General features: G+C 39.0%; 1 protein-coding gene across 1 annotated transcript; it reads right to left on the bottom strand.

Annotated features, from left to right (window-relative positions):
• Positions 1-6367: 6367 nt before the first annotated feature.
• Positions 6368-15166, bottom strand: KIAA0408. The gene is made up of 5 exons (XM_080614735.1): positions 15017-15166; positions 12101-12442; positions 11686-11765; positions 9013-10387; positions 6368-7092 (listed from the first exon to the last, which is right to left on the bottom strand). Exons 1-5 carry the CDS (start codon positions 15149-15151, stop codon positions 6919-6921), a joined length of 2106 nt encoding a protein of 701 aa, XP_080470861.1. The 5' UTR covers positions 15152-15166; the 3' UTR covers positions 6368-6918.
• Between the last annotated feature and the right edge of the window lie 1602 nt (positions 15167-16768).

Raw genomic sequence — 16768 nt, 5'->3', positions numbered from 1 at the left:
CAGCACTGTTCTTTGGGAGCAGTCTGTTTACATACAATAGTAGACGTAATTTTTCTCAATGTATTTTGTATCTGACTGTGGTGCTCATATGCACAGCAAATGGTGTCTTACAGGAAAAACAGCTGCAATGGACACTGTGGGACTTCCTGAAGGAAAAGTTCCTAAGATATGTGTATATACACACACGCAGAGAGGAGATATCACAGTGTACGAGCCAGCTTGTGAACATCTTACCTCCTTTGGTGGTAAGCTACTTTTCCAAGTAGACAGTTTGGTTTCAGAAGAATTCCCTGTGCAACTTCTTACCAACAATAGCTTGGGTAGCTCAACTGCCTTCAGGTGAATTTGGAAAAAAAATAAAAATCCCAAACTCCCAAAACAATCAGAATATCTCTGTGGAAACAAGCAAGATTCGGGAAAGAAAAAGCAGACCATATATACACACTTCCATCAATAGTATCTTAAACAGTTCTACATCTTATCTGGTACAAGAATAGCTGACCTGCTGCAGGTATCTCATAACGTAGAAGTAAAACTCGGTATGATTTTCTGTCGCCATGCCATCTGGCAGTGTTATGTTTGCAGAGCTCACGTATGAGTGTAATTTTGTTTAATGAAAGCCCTGTTCTAATGTGAATATGGTTCAGAAATTCTTCTAGACACACTTCAAGAAAATTTGAGGGGCACTGGCAAAAGACTATGCAGGCACATCTGTCCACAGCTGTTGCATACTTCCAGTTGGAAGGGCAATCAAAACCAGACTCCTTAACATTAAGATCCCTGTGACATGTTAGCAAATTAGTAGAAGTCTATGAATTAACTGAGACCAAATATTAAAGAACATCTGGCTTTAAAGGGGGTGACAAGTCAAGGGATATTAGCTCACCTATTAATATTAGCCAGTACAGCTTGCTTACTTGTATTAGATGTCTTAGACATATCTGTGCAGTGCCTGTTCTCTTCCCCCATTCATATTGGGATCACATCTACTCTATACTAAAGGGAAACATTATCTCATGCAATAAAGCAGTATATTTGGGGCTCACATATTAGATAATATTATTTAAAAGTGTAAGATGTATGGACCCTCCCATATTGTGTCATTTTTCATGAATCTTGGCCATACACAGGTAAATGTGCATCACTAGGAGGAATCAAAATCTAGACCCTTAAATAGAAATGTTGTAGACTGCAGTTACTAGAGAAAAGGCATAAGCAAGCAGCTCCTGGATAGGTACCAGGAAAACTGTAAGAATAAATGCTAATTGATATATTGGACTTTTTTCCTTTTTTTTTTTTTTTTCTTAATTTTCCTTTTATCTCAAAAGTGGCAAGGGATTAACACAGCATGAAATTGATCTTATCCTGATTCAGGAGATGCCTCATCCTAGGACAGCTTCTATTTCTCCTTTGTTCTCCAGCTGTCTCTAGAATAGGGCATCCCTCTGCAAAAGAGCATAAGACTGTAATTTTGTCACAGTGACATGGATGGTGAAAACCATCCATTCCTCCAGAAAAGCCCATAAGATTGTATTTTTGTCCCAGTGTGGTAAAGAACATCCTGCACTGAGGCCAGATGCTGTCTGGCACAATCAGAGTATCTGTATCTGAAGTATCTGTACTCTTGCTGTACTCAAGCACAAGGTTGGTTCACATTTATTTTCCAGGAATTTCCCCATTTCAGCACCATGACAGAGTGTGCCCTTGTGAAGTGCTGGAAATCCAATGTGGGTGGAAGACACAATATGTTGTGCATTCCATGTTCATGCTGTGAGCACCATCATGCATCTCCTTGTAAAACTGCCTGCTGCCACAGAAACGCCTAAAAACTGAATCTTAAGAATTCTTCAATAACCACCATGCCATCAGATGTGGGAAGAGGAAGGACTGGTGTTAATCTGACATTACTAACATCAGGCTTTCAGTACCACTTGCTACTATGGACTCACAGAGTAAGAGAAGCTTATACAAATACGCTGATTGAAAAAAGATAGCAGATTATTGGCGGTTTCAGGTGGTATGAAGTAGGCAGCACAGAGGAGCTTCCATTAGAAGGGAAGAACTAGCCACAACATTTACTATGAGTGTTGCAGCCTCCTCTGATTCTTCATTTCTTTCTGATTTTTATTTGCACACTTTCACTTTGATCATATTGAGGGTTTGATTTCTCTTATCCCATGGAAATCCTGATACAATTCTTTTTAGAGCAAGGCACCCTTAGGTATGAGATCCCATAGCCACACAGGAATGGATTAACCATACGCATCAGAAATACATCTCTGCTGATGCAAGTACTTTGCAAAACAGAAAAGGTGTGAGGGAGAGGGGTATAAGCAAACCTCTAATGCAGATTAATCTTCGTTTCAAAAAACAAGAGCACATTTTGTATAATCTATGCCACTAACAGCTAATGAAGAAAGCGCATTTTCAGTGATGCAAAACAATAGATCAAGATCTAATATATTTCTGAATGGCAACGGTAACATCAGCTTTTTTTAGAATAGGCTATCCAAAAAGTATTTTGACTGTGGTATTGGTAGAAAGTCCTATGAGATGGTATGTCATAGGACACAGATACCAAAGGCCATAAACCACATAAAAATATACACCCACTGGGAACTGAGGAAGGGTGGAAAGGCCAGAGGCAACAAGGGGCTTTGATTTAGTGCATTTAGAGCAAATGCACTTTGCCTTCCAGTTTAAAGGGCATGTACACAACCAAAGACACCATTACGGATCAGTCCAACAGAGAATATCAGCAGTATAATGGCTAGAGTTGTACATTACAGATTTCAAAACCAGAGAAATTCTTTTCATAGCAGCACTGTGAGAATTGTGTAAGCTCTTGCTTGCTAGAAAATTTAGACTTGGTCCAAATATAACAAAACTCTAAGGGAAATGGCCTGCCTGCTGTGTTGCTGTAGTTCTTTGCTAAAATGCTGTTGAAGCCATCTGGATGAAAAAATCCCTGTTTACAGAAATAATTTTTAATATAGACAATAGGAGAAATAAATTGATGCTTTGAACACTCTGGGAAATTATGTTATATTGGTTGCCAATTCTTGGTTATATATAACAGCTATCTCCATTACAGTATGTATAATAGTAAAAGATAATTGTGTTGTTGCTGGAAAACAATCAAAGTTCATCCCTCCAGCAACACTTTAATGATACATAAGAAATTTACACTGGAAAGCAGAAAGTGTATTTAGTGGAAATCTACTCTGAGTTTGAGGAATGATATCCAGAGGGTTTAAAGGAAATTTTTTTCTTCTACTCCTTCCTCCTCCTGTCTTTAGAGAGGATCAGAGTCAAGCCAGCTTTCTAGCCTTCACATGGCCTGTGTTGCATATATAGATAAGGTCTAACTGACTCCTCTCTTAAGTGTTTCTACCATGCCACAATCCTCCCTAGAAGTGTATCAGCAAAAGATTACAGCTCCATTTCGCAGCATGAGGGAGAATGATGCTTCCTTTCAACTAAGTACCAGCCAGCTGATTCCTAGTGACATCCCCATTTCAATGGGCAGCTGGCTGTGTGCAGGGAGTTCTGCATTTATTTCAGTACTAAAGATCATAAACATGCAATAAAGAGAACAAGTCTAAACCTTAGACTTGTTCAGAGCACAGGTAAGAAGAACCTATAACTGCATTAAAACTTTAGACAGCATATGGAGGAATAATATTAAAAACCCGTTTTAAAAACAAGCTTACAAAACTCACTGCTTCAGTAGGTGACACTAGGATCGGTAGAAAGGTCAAGTTATACTTAAATCATTTGTGGTTCTTGCATGAGAGTGTCTGCATGTGAGTATCTCTTGCTTCAGAGCTTCTAAGGTAACTACATTTCCTTGTCAGAGAAAACATGGGGGAACCTGAAAGTCCAGCGGAGCTCTTCCCCCTGTAGCAAGTAAGTGCAATTAAGCCATTATTATGGTTCAGTAACCACAGTTCTGCAAACTAAAAAAAAACCAACAGTGCACTAGCCCGGTTACAGGTACAGTTGAAGATAACATTTAAACAGTGTCGGTGGCAATTTTCTAACTAGTATGCCCAACTAGCCACCTGCAGACCGAAATCACCAGTCTTGATACTTATGGGCATTAGAACCAGTATCTGTAATTAGATGGACACAGAAAATCTTGACAAAATGGACTTATCCTTGACCTATTAGTTTATTTCAAAAAACCTTCTGTTCATCAAACTTACATACATCAGGGAATGTTGTAGATCTTTGATCCTTTCTCTGGTATTCAACAATGTGATATATGTCAAAGGCAATCAAAAAAACTGAAGGGAACTAAGCAAACACCTTCACTGACTAATCAAGGGAAACGCTTTCATAGTTGTGTACTTCAAACATAAGTGCACCACCACTTTTCAGAACAAAACTGCTTAGCTTTACCATGAAGGTAATTTAAAGAAGTTTTACTGCAGTCAACTATGACTGAAATTAAGAACCATATTGTCTCACAATTCTGTCACACTACCCTTTCATCAGCCCTTGGCATTTAAAGCTGCTCAGCTACTTAGGCATTTAAAAGGTCAAGGCATTTTGGTTTGCTAATTTCCACAGTTATCTACAATCTTATGCCATGTTCCAAATTCACTGTGAATCATCTTTAATTTTTCTAGTTCTAAGGAAGTTAATGGAGTGCAATCTCTAAATTAGGGCAAACTGGCAAATTTATAGTACTCTTGATTTTTCACTCAGGCACACAGATTTTTGCCTCTATCCAAACTGTATAAACTTTCTTCAAGATTTTCTTAAAGATTTTTTGTCCTTGTATCTTTTCCAGTAATAACTTTGCAATAATGCCTGAGAAAAATTTAATGACTTGTTGATCCGTTTGAAGACTTCATATATTGTTGTGGGATTTTCCCACCACTCACACCTAGAAAGGACCAGAACCTAGATTGGGAAAATTACTCTGAGCATGACTTTCCCATGCAGGCAGCCTCAGTGGCATGATAAGGTGGGATTTATGGCTCTAATGCCTGCTCGCTCCAATACTGCCATGCCTGAAGAGTTACTGTTGCTATCATACAGGCTATATTGCTCAGAACACATGGCCTCCTGTTTTCTCTCTATGTAAAATCAAAGTTGTACAGAGGAAAGAAGAATAAGGCCCTAAAAGGAAGGAAAAAGGTGTGGATTCTCAACATGACTGGAGCAGGACAATAGATTACTATCAAATTAAGCACAATTAATTTTCCCTATATTGCCACATATACAAGTCACTAGGACAAAAGCCTACACTCTCTCTGAAATCCTTTTTACAGTCACATAAGAAGATGTGCACATTAATGGATCCTGGGGTGATTTTTTAAATTCCTTTCAACACAGTATGTTACCCAAGGAGGAGAAGAAAAGTTGCAAGACAAGATCAGGCTGATGATGAAGTGCCTCTTTACTCCTTTTAACCTAGACATGCTGTTTAAAGGTAACATTTATCATCATTACCGCAAAACGCATCCAGCAACAGCCTAGGGAAAAAAATCGAGGATGAGGGACGCTGTCTTTCTGAAAAGTTCAGCAAGAGTCTGGGTAGCATCCATATTTCTTTCACAAGCCAGGAAGGAACAAGCCAGGCTCTGGGCTCATCATTCAGATGGCCTATAATACAAAGTCAAGTGATGGCAAAAACATAACTTCCAACTCCATGTGTCTAGGATTTCGGGCACCATGATGATCATACCTCGATGCAATATTTCCATACGAGGTGCAGCTTGTTGCCAGAGTGCAAGTAAACTTTGTCACTGACTGCCACGAGTCAGCCTGGGAGCAGTAAATTAGCAAGTGGCTCAGGCACTCTAGTCTAGAAGAAAAGTAAAAAAGGAGTGTGGCTGCAGCACTGGGAACAACGGTCCCTGTTCTCTTGCTTTGATGCAGGTAAACAAGTCCATTGCTATCTGACTTTGCCAAACCTCAAAGTATAATGCTAGAAGGAAAAATAAGTTTCACAGAATTGAGCATATACAACCCTTTTCTTCCCTTCCTTAATTGTATGTTACACTAGTTGAAACTACCGAAGTGTTTACAGTATGCTATATATATAATGGCACATTTAAGCTTTTTAAACGGATTGGAACTCCAGAAATATCTCTGGTGCTGAAAAAGGCTAATGCATTACAAATTATATATTATTTTAATTCAGAAAAAATAGGTTTGGGTATTTTGACCTAGCATCATAAGGGTTAGGAAACCAAACGAGGATGCCATGAAGCATGACTGACATATTAGTCAAGCTAGTCTGCTTCAGATACGTATTGTGCAAGGCATTATCGCTGCAATCAATCACCAAAATGCATATTTAGGTTTTGTACATTAAATACCACACCTGTGAGCCTATGTAAAAGATATACAAAATATAAATGTCATCAGGACTGTATATTTCAAACTTTTTAAAATAAACACAAAGTATATATATGTAGGCATATAGGTTGTAATTTCAATGTCAACACTAGCACAGTTTGTCTCTTCTAAATACAGACCTGTATACTTCCTAGTCCAACACATGCACCTACAAACACATGATCATGCATACAGCTTTACGTTCTGCTGTTTGCAGAAGAGTCAGAATATACAGCACTATACATTGTTTCAACTCAAAACTGATCGGCAAACTAAGGGAGATGCTATTTAAAAGAAATTCCTCGTGAGCTATTACAAAAAAAAAAAAAAAAAAAAAAAAAAGAAGAAGAAAACCAGGGCTATAGTTATTTTGTCTCAATAAAAACACTGAAGACCATGGTGATGGTGACCTAAGATTCAAAACGCTTTGTCCGGCATGTGCTGAGGGTCGTTCTTGGACAAGATACAACAGTGTAGAGCTGTTGCTATAACACATACTGAACACAGTTACCAGTTACAACGAGGCGTAGAGCTTTCACAAGGCCATCCAACCCAGCTCTGTGTTCAAACTACTGAGGTCTCTGACCGAAAAGAGACAGAGCAGTTATATGTCGTTCTTCTCACAGCAGGTGGTGCTGACGGTGATCTGGATGCCCATCTGGAAGGTAAGCGTCGGTTTGCTGGCCGAGCAGGCCGGGAAAAACCCTTCCTGCTTGAACACTTAGCTGGCACAGAGATCTAGAACACAAAGGCAATTCCTTGCTTTAACAAGTTACAGCTTTTGTGGAATGCAGCGGGAATGTAGGAAGACATTTGGGGTGACCTCAGAACAGGTGGTCTGAAGCTATTAGAAGGAGCACAGTAATGTGCAGAATGCAAAAGAACAGCTATTTCTATGTATAGGGATTCTCACATCATCTGCAGTTTAAAATATATGGAGACAAGCGTCAGACACAAGGAAAGGTATAAAATGTGAATGCAAGCCAAAACTGACATTCACTTCTCATTTCTTTACATTTTTTTTTTTAAGTTTTTTTGTCAATAAACACTGTACACTGTTCTAAATGTAGAAGTCAGAATACCATCATACGTTACCAGAGTATGTTCTACATCCTTTTCAGGTATTTTTTTGTAGTTGCCATTTCAGCAGTCACATCTTGCTAAGAACTCTGTTTCCATTAGTGCAATATGAAGCTGTTTACACTTGGTAACTAATTCATAATGTTTAAGTATTAACGCAGTGTCATGCCTACATGCAGAGCCTTATATACACAAGGAAACCAATAGCTTTTGATCGCAGCTACAGTGATGCAAATTGGAAATAATGAAAATAAACCAAATGCCTCATGCTGTGTGTAGTTCTTTGTATCTTCGTGACAGGAAGTCTGCTGGACCTAAAATGGTATCCCCTAATCAGGCAATATTCTACACTCAGTTTGTACAAATAGAAATGACAACATAAACTGTGAGCCTATGGAGAATAAAATCCAATTGGTTCAGTAAAGTTATTCTGGGGTTTTATCAATATAAACTCAGTCATTATGTAGTCATTATTTCTTCCCTACATTTCATTGATGAAAATTTATTTTCTTATCAAAAGTTCATTGGATAAAAAAGAGAAGCTTCATGTTTTTTTTCTTTCTGTGATGTAGTAAAGATCTGCTAAGCAAGATGTTGCATCACTGCAAGGCTGTCAGAAAGACATGCAGAAGAAAATCTGCATGGTAAGATTCTCAGCTGTTTAAAATCCACATAGCTCCACTGTAGCCTGTGAATTTGTGACAGTTTAAAGCATATCAGCTGACAGTCTGAACCAATATAAGCTTCTCAGCTCAAAACACATTTGATTTCTCTTATTCTGAGATGCTAAGGGACATATCTCTGTGTTTATTGGCCAAGGAGCATTTCAGGAAAAATTACTTTTCTTTCTTTGTGGCCTTTTACAGAACCTGCAACTTACAATGTATGTCCAAATCATCTGTTTCTATTTCCATTAAGAAAGAATGTTGGCAAAGGCAGTATTTCTAAGCTTTTGCAAATAAAATTCAGCCAAATATAAATTAATTAGTCATGCCATACTCTCCTGTTTCTGTGAGCCTATGCATGAATATACAGGAGAAGTCTGTAACTGAGATTAAGTAAGAGGTCATTTTATTACTAGAAATTTTATGGAACTACAGTACCCTTTTTCATAGGCAGTTCCAAGGAAATCCTGAACCAAGAAGCACCCTGGATGCTGAAGAATGCTGTCTAAGCCATCTAGGATTTTGATATGGCCAAGTGTGCTTAAGCCTTTTGGGAAGGATTATGAAATAACTCGTCAGCTAAAGGAAGGAGGGAGGGAATTAAAACCTGGCTGCAGTTCTCACTAGTTCAATCCTTAAATAACTGCACTGCAGTTAAAATCTTGCTTTACACAACAGCAGCAGAGATCAGAATCTGGCACACATCTTCACTGATCATTCTTATTTTCAAGCTTCTGTCCTCCCACAATTCTATTATCTTCAGAGGAAATATTCCTGATTCACCCAGATCCTGACCTAAAGTGTCTATTTTTACGTAATTATTTATAATATCTTGTTACCCTGCCTGATTTTAAAATCTAAAGTTTGATATGAAACTGAACTATTTTGTTCTTGCAATTTTTGTGAACCTTACCTCTCGTAACTTCTGCCTCTCTTTTCCTTGCTTGACTTGCTGCCCAATATGCCTGGCTGAATTCCTCGGAAATTCTTGCTTTCCTTGCTCAATCTGGAGCATTTCTAAATACTGACTCAATGTCTCACAATCCCCACTGGTGAATTCAGAATTTGCCCGTGTCCACTGCTCTTTGCAGCATTTTGTACTACACGGAGAAGTCACTGTTGATTTTTCATAGTTTTTCAAAAGCTTTTCAACAACTCCATAGTTTGACCTTGAGTCAGCTGAACGCGGGCGACCGGATAAATTACTTGGTCTCCAGTCATGCTCGTGAAGCATGTGCCTATAACCACTAGTATTTGGAAGTCCATTCATTTGCTTTTGTTGCCCTGTCGTTCTGACAGCTTTTCTAGGGTTGCCAGTCTCTTGCTCCTTTGCTGCAGAGAATTTGGGATTTGAAACACAAGATGTATTTAGAGATTCTGTCCTGCTAATAGCAGAGTCACGCGGTGGGCTGCAGAGTTTGTGATCTTCTGATGCTGCTTGAGGCACCTGGTTTGCTTGCAAAGCATTGTTACACTTATCTGTGTGAAATACAGTCCGGTTAAACTCATCAATCTTTGCTGCTAAAGTTTCATTTCTTTGGGTCTTTCCTGAAGTATACCTAGAGTCTTCCAAAAGATCATTGTGCAGAGTAGCAGGGGCATAAAAGCCATTACTGTAATAAGGGCTGCTGTGAGACCTGGGATTTTGTTTCTGGTGCGTCTTGTTGCTTTGGGCCATATTTCCATCTGAACAACTCTTTTGGGCTGACAGTGGGGAAGGTTCATTTCTATTGTCTTTTCCAAGTTTGCCCACATCGTATGCCCATGTATTGTGGCAGAAACTTGTTGGTACATTGCACTCATTTTTGGTTACAGGTATTGCAGCAGTTGTTATCATGGGACCTTTCACAGCCTGCCCTTCATTTGCAAAGGCTGCTGCAGTTTCATTCTGGTTTATAGGTGAAGGATTCATCAGTTTTTCTCCACTCCTATAGTCCTGAGTCTTGCAATTGCTTTTGATGCCTATATCTCTTATTGTCGCTTCAGAAAGCTGTACAACTGCAGAAAATGAGTTTGTTAGGTGCCGAGAAGTGCTCCGTGGAGGAACTGGTGGAGCTTCTTTCTTTTGCCAAGATCTGAAGTCTGTTTCTTTATCACCAGTAAGACCACCATAAGACATATCCTTCAAAGCCTTTGTGGAGCTCATCAGATTCTTCCTATTATTATGTTCCTCTGTTTCAAAAGCAGCTGAAGTCTGTGATTCATTGCTGGACACATGGCTCATCTCGGGCAGAATAACTGTGCTTTGGGTTTCCTCAAATTCCCCCAGGAAAGGAAGTGACTTCATTCTGGAAATAAAAGGAGAGGTGTTTTAGGGATGAACAATAAGGTTATTCTCCCAGGGGACCTCAGCATGGATTCATTCTCCCTCTGAGCAACTGGTTTAACACTGGCTGCTTAAAAAGATCTGAAAGCAGTTTTACTGCAGCTGATACACCCAGCATCGTATTTGAAACATACATGAAGAATTTAAAGAAAGCTCCACAAAAGGAATCTTGTATTCCTTTCTCTTTTTTTTTTTTCCTGAACCTTTATAGGTGATTGCTTGTTTTCTTACCTATCCTACAGTAGGAACAGTGGAATCTTGTGAGTTCTAATGACTCCAGTGAGAGTCTACCTGACTATGAACTGAATGAAGAAAGCTCTGGACCATACTGCATCCTTTGTATAGGTTTCCTAACATTATACATGACAGTACAAATGTGTCTTTTGACATCTGTTAAAAAATCACCTTTTTCTAGCCAGGATTTAGAAACTATACATCAGATACGATTAGTTATTAGTTAGTGACAGACAGCCAACTGGTTGCATGGGGCGGGTATAAGAAGCCCCTCTGCTCTTTGGGAACATCTGAGAAGAGCCTGGCATGATGCAGACTTCCATGGGGTCTCAGCATAGCTGAGACACAGCCTTTCTTAACCTCTTTCATGGTGTGCACCCTGTCACACCATGGATTCAGTTTTACCTTCTGAGAATTTCTGCACAACTCAAGAGGAAGGCTGGTGTTCGGCTTGCTAAAGGGAGACTATGAACATTGAATTTTTAACAGATGAAGGAATATTCATTTGTCATACTTTTCAGGGTCTGGCTTACCATCTCTCCATTAGAACAAATGTATGGTTGTTCTTTTTCTTGCCTTCTTTACACTCTTGGATTGTCAGTTCCTGCCACATCACCCACACTTAAGGCTAGATAAAAGCTTAATGCAAGAAACCTCCCAGCCTAACCACCCCATACAGTGTTGTATAGAACTGCATGGAAATGGACCAGGGCAGACAGAAGTATGTGTTCACTTTCCCAATCCTCTATATAGCCATTAGAAACAAGTACAATTTAATCTTGTATAAATAATAATTTAATTTTGTAGGTTCTACAGATACACTCCATTTTGCCAGTAAAATGTGCCTGTGTATCATATTTCAGTTTATTTCGTTTGAATATTTTTCACTGAGCACTGAAACACTGGGAGTATAGGGACCGCCCAACTCATAGTAAACTCAACAGCAACCACTCCTTCAAAGGGAGCAGAAGCACAGTCTCATTATTCATTTTCCCCCTCTAATTTAGGGTCCAAATACGTTTGTACCTTCTGTGGTTGGACTTCTTTCGGATTTCCTCTTGATAGCTGCATAATTCTTCACTGACTCTGGCAAGTTCTTTGAGAGCCTTTGTAAATACAAAAACAGTCCTTTAATATAAGCCTTTAAAATGGTATCTCCAGAATTATTTTGAAATTTGTAGTCACTTGCATTTAAGACTCACAGCAGAGGAAAGCAGTACAAAGAAAGATACAAAAATGACCCCAGGTTATAAGTGGAGGTAAAGAGCATGCTGTTAACACATTTAAACAGTGAGAAACACTCATCAATAGCAAACCAAGGAGGAAGTAGAGACTGCCTTGGTGGAAAGCTAAAATCAGGTTCTTTAGGCTACCCTGGCAGGCAAAAGCTTGCAGTGTTTTCCTCACCCTTGTAACCAAGCCATGCCCATACTTTACTTACTACATTGAGATCACCAATATAATTCTTGGCATTTTTCTTGGAAGTTTTGATTTTGAGGATATCTTCAGGTTCGCGACAGTTCTCAAAGGCCAGATTGTCCATTAACAGAGTATTGTTTCTGCTCTTGGCTCTGGTTTCTTTACATTCGTGTCCTGTTTTACTGAGCAAACTTCCTTTTTCCATCCTGTCATTTGCAACATTGTGTTGATAGTTCAGCTCCACTGTGTCACTCTCTTCCAAAGTAGGGGAATGCAAGGACAGCTGCAGCATCTTGCTCTGAATCGTATTATTATCATGGACGTTCATATTGCTCTCCCTTCTAAGTTTTACCTCCTGGTAAAGCTGAAAAAACAATAGAACCTTCTATTCAATCATGGTACTGTGATGAACTTCATGGTAAAAGAATATATTCATATTCTGTTTTGAATGATACTTCACTCAGTAGAAGAATATCAAGTAGAAAGATTTGTACATGTGTTAGTAAAAATTGATTTTATGATGCTGTAACAGTGCACTATGCGGTGGACACATCCCTGATCTGATGGATGGGGAATGTGAGGGAGAGAGAGGGCTCTGGCTATGTTACCAGCTGTAAAATTATGTTAGTTTAAGGAGGGGAAGTGAATTCTCATCACATACAGTGTCATCTGCACTAACGCAGACTCCTAGTGCTCAGGCAAGTGTAATCCTCCCCTATGACTCAAGATAAAAATCAGTACTGCAGAATGGTATTATCTGGCAATGTGCTGTCACCTTCTTATCTTCTTTCATGCTATCTGCTGAGATGCAGTGGCTTCATTAGTGAACGAAAAGGTGTTAATTCCTGTCACCCAGCAATTTCAAACTAGGGAACTGTGATAAATTATAAATTAGAAAAAATAGCAACATCATAAAAACCTCTTCTGCTTACAGTATCATTTCCAGTGCCAAGAATCCCACAGCTCTTTATAAACATTCATTCTTAACTTGCTTTTGTGAAGAAAGCACAGTGCAGGCACCTCCGAACAGCCATCTGCCTGCTTTCTCACAGTGCACAAGGCCATCACAACAGCTTTTGGAAGGACAGTGAAGAATAACAACAGGAAGAACATGCGGCCATTTCATGAGCAGTGCTGTGGATTAGAAGTATTCGCATGTTCAGAGAGTTGACACTTGACCTCATCCTGGGCTTTCAGATTTCAGTTCCAAGCCCAGCTGCTCATGGAACCTGAGGGCTGAATTTTGTCATTTCCAAGGAATGAAGGCCTCATACGGATTCAGCATAGCAGTAAGAAGGAAGGATACCACATCGTAACAATATCATCTTTTAAACCACATAAGTCTTCCTGGAGTAATCCAGAAATTAAGTTAGGTTTGGGGGGGTTAGATAAAACTACCAAATAAAAACACAAGCTGAAAATGTAGCACAAGTTTTATTGAGGAAATTCTTCTGCAGATGATGGCATTTAAAAGGTATCTCCCCTTTTCTCCAGCCAAAAGAGAAGAAATATCAGGCAACTAAAATCAAGGGCTATAGCCACAATTTAGGAGGTGACCTTAAGATACCGATAACCTTGGGGTACCATCTGCAGTTTTGCCTGGTCCTGTGGCACCCAGTGGTTTGCTTCATTCTCTTCTTCTTAGCCCAAATCCATTCTTTATCTCTTTTTCTGTCTCTGTCATGCTTTCTTAATCCATATACTAATAAAAAACATTGAGAAAACATGGTCTTTGTTGCCATTGTCAGTACTGCTAATAGCCAAAATACCTTTTCACAACACTTTACTGTCATTCCACAGCAGCTCATATACCTAACCAACTGAAATTCAACTACACATGCAGATTGCATCACTAACTTTTGAAGGACTCTCACCTCAACAGTGAAATTAGGTAAGACTGCACAGAAATGTCCTAACACAAAAGCAAAATATGGCAAAGACTATCATATCAAAGTCTGCAATATCTGCAGGTAAAATATAAGAGAGCTGTTATTATGGAGCTATGCTGCAGGCTAGTTTAACGGGCAGCGTATGGCTGCAATGCATTTGGCTCTGATAATTTTTCTTCTCATACTTTCATGTGAGCAATCTCTGCCATACATTCCTATGTTGCTCAGCCACAGGATGATGTTGGCAGAGAGCAAGCAAAACTACTCCATGTGTATATTAGAATGAAAAATGTGGAAAGCTTAGTGGTGAAAGAACTTGCTTCTATATGTTGCCAAAGCAGATTCAATTTATGCATTACAGAATGCCAGAGGGTTCTGCCACAGAGACAATTTGGGAATAAAAAAGTAATAAATAATTACTGTAACTATATCTGGAAGGACATGCATTACAAATGGCAAGGAGTGAGTGTTAGTACCCATAAACACACATGGTGTAGGGACTTTCATGGTATTTACTGTAACTGTTTTCTCTACTGAAAGCTGCCTATAAATGGAGCAGGTTCTAGCCAGAATGATTCTGCATCATGCAGCATTTAATGTATGATCTTCTTTTTAGTATTACCATTTACCCCAGCAGACCTGTGATATCTAATCCATTTTTGCCAGAGAATTATGACACCTAGAGTTTTTGGTACTAAATATGCATTTTCCTAAACACCATATATGCAGTTGTTCAGTGTGTACTTGAAAAAATGCATGTATAATATGATCAGCGTGGCTCATGCCCAAAGAACTGGCAGCAGTATATACAGCCAACAACATCATAGCAGACTTCACACAAAGCAACATTTAACCTCCTGCTCCATATTTATGATTATTAAATGAGCAATTGCAAATACTGCTTAACACCCAGCTTTGCATCTTACCATCAGCTATTAGAAACTTCCAGTGACAAATAACAAATAGGATATAAAAAAAAAATTGAAGCATCCCCCAATCACTTCATCCCAAGCAAAAATGTTAGTGTTCAGGGTTTTGTTTTAAAGTACCTCTTCTATTTTCTTCTGCATAACCTTCCATTGACATTCCCATTCTTTCCTTTCATTGTCAAATCTCTCCAGCAATTCCATCTTCTCTTTATTCCAGTTCCTCTCAGTATTCTCCAGTTGTTTACTCAGGTCCATGGTTACAGTCTGTTTAACAGCAAGAAGACAGCTCTGCTTTTTCTCTTTCTTCCCTGAATGTTTCCTGGAAGTTTATCAGAATAAACCTTACTTGTGTTTGATTGTAACTTTCAGGGAAAAAAAGAATCAAGCAAACCCCCCAAATTATTAACTGAAATGTGCTTGCAGGAGACAGCATCACACAACTACATGATATATATCTGGAGTGTGACTGGAATACGGACAAACCAAGTGTTATAGAACACAAACACAAGGGCAGAGAGGCCCAATCTGGCATGGGGAGAAGGGATCCACATGCAGTACAACAGAATTCAGCAACATCATCTACAGCAAGCTCTGTATGGTAGCCACTTTGCATTACTTTTCACTTTAAACCTGTTTTCAGTGAAATTCAAGTCTGCATGATACTGAATGGCACTTCAGGACCTTGGGATCCTGCAACATCTGCCCTTGAGGGTCAAAGCTATTTTTACGTTTGTTCAAGAGACAACTGGAAGTGTAAAGGGATCATGTTTGCTCATGCACCCCTTTCACACATGCATGTAGCACGACAAAGACTGTGACATTCCTTTGGCAATTGAAGACTGTAAACTTGATACATGCAGATAATTCTCGTGGCTACATGAATGCTTTAGAATACATGAAGGAAAACAGTAAAGGAAAGCTAATAACAGGTAATAAACACATAAAGTATAAAGCATCATTCTACTACATAAAAGACTATAGGTCACTATAAAAAGTTCATATATTTTGGATTTACAAATCTAAATCTAAAAATGTTAGTTCTAGGACCAGCACAGGAAAAACAAGAAAATATTCTCAAGTCTAGTTCAAAACCTTGCTCAGAATATTTAACTAATTAGCCCTTTTTCTTCTGAAGTCTTTAGTACCTGTGGATGAAAAATTACCAGTTGAACCACTAAATATGTATATTTTATGGGAAGTATTTCAGATCTGCTTATCTGGCTTTGAAGCAAAACAGTTACAGATTTTATACGCCTGGTGCTCCTCTTGCTTTCTTAGGCTTTACAGCAAGAACTCCACTATCACCAGCACATTTACTATGCCAGCAAGGCCAAAATAACACTCATTTATTCAGAAAGCTCCTATGGTACAATGGCTGGTACACACATATTGATACTTGAGTTTGTTGACTTCGGCTCTCAAAGCCAGCTGTTGTGTTACTTAGGTGGACATGGAATCTAGTTCTAGTTACAAAATGCCTCTGCAACACTTTGGTCTCCTGCCAGAAACCAAGTGTATGGGCAGGCAAATGAATTATCAGAGAATTAACTAGGAGTAAACGTAGTTTGCCTTCCTGGAATTTGTTCATTTCCCTGACCAATGGCCTGTGATTGCCAACCCACAGAAACTGTCCATTTTGTCATTCATATTTTCTTTGATTTAGTAAAAATTAATTCTTGAGCTTCACGCAAATTTCTTCCCCATCCTGTATTTTATTGGACAAGTCTTGTTGATTCAGCTGTGGCTACTGTGTCTGCATTATTTCAGATGACTGGGCAGCTGATGCCAAACTGAAGTCAGCTTCTTTCATAAACAAGTAAGCAGAAGATCTCAGCTGAAGCCCAGTGGGTTACTTAGGTCTTTGGGTCAAAA

The sequence above is a fragment of the Psittacula echo genome, assembly GCF_963264785.1.
Source record: "Psittacula echo genome assembly, chromosome: 4".
NCBI lineage: Eukaryota > Metazoa > Chordata > Aves > Psittaciformes > Psittacidae > Psittacula > Psittacula echo.
The sequence above is the reverse complement of the archived record's forward strand: the minus strand, read 5'-3'. Positions and strand labels throughout refer to the sequence as shown.

What these genes read in the sequence shown, in the direction of transcription:
- KIAA0408 (XM_080614735.1), bottom strand. Translation starts at nt 15,151, where the DNA reads ATGGACCTGAGTAAACAACTGGAGAATACTGAGAGGAACTGGAATAAA. An exon ending in TGCAGAAGAAAATAGAAGAG is followed by an intron (nt 12,443 to 15,016) that starts GTACTTTAAAAC and finishes TTGTTTTTTCAG; the next exon opens with CTTTACCAGGAGGTAAAACT. An exon ending in AGAGGCAGAAGTTACGAGAG is followed by an intron (nt 7,093 to 9,012) that starts GTAAGGTTCACA and finishes TTTGTGTTCTAG; the next exon opens with ATCTCTGTGCCAGCTAAGTG.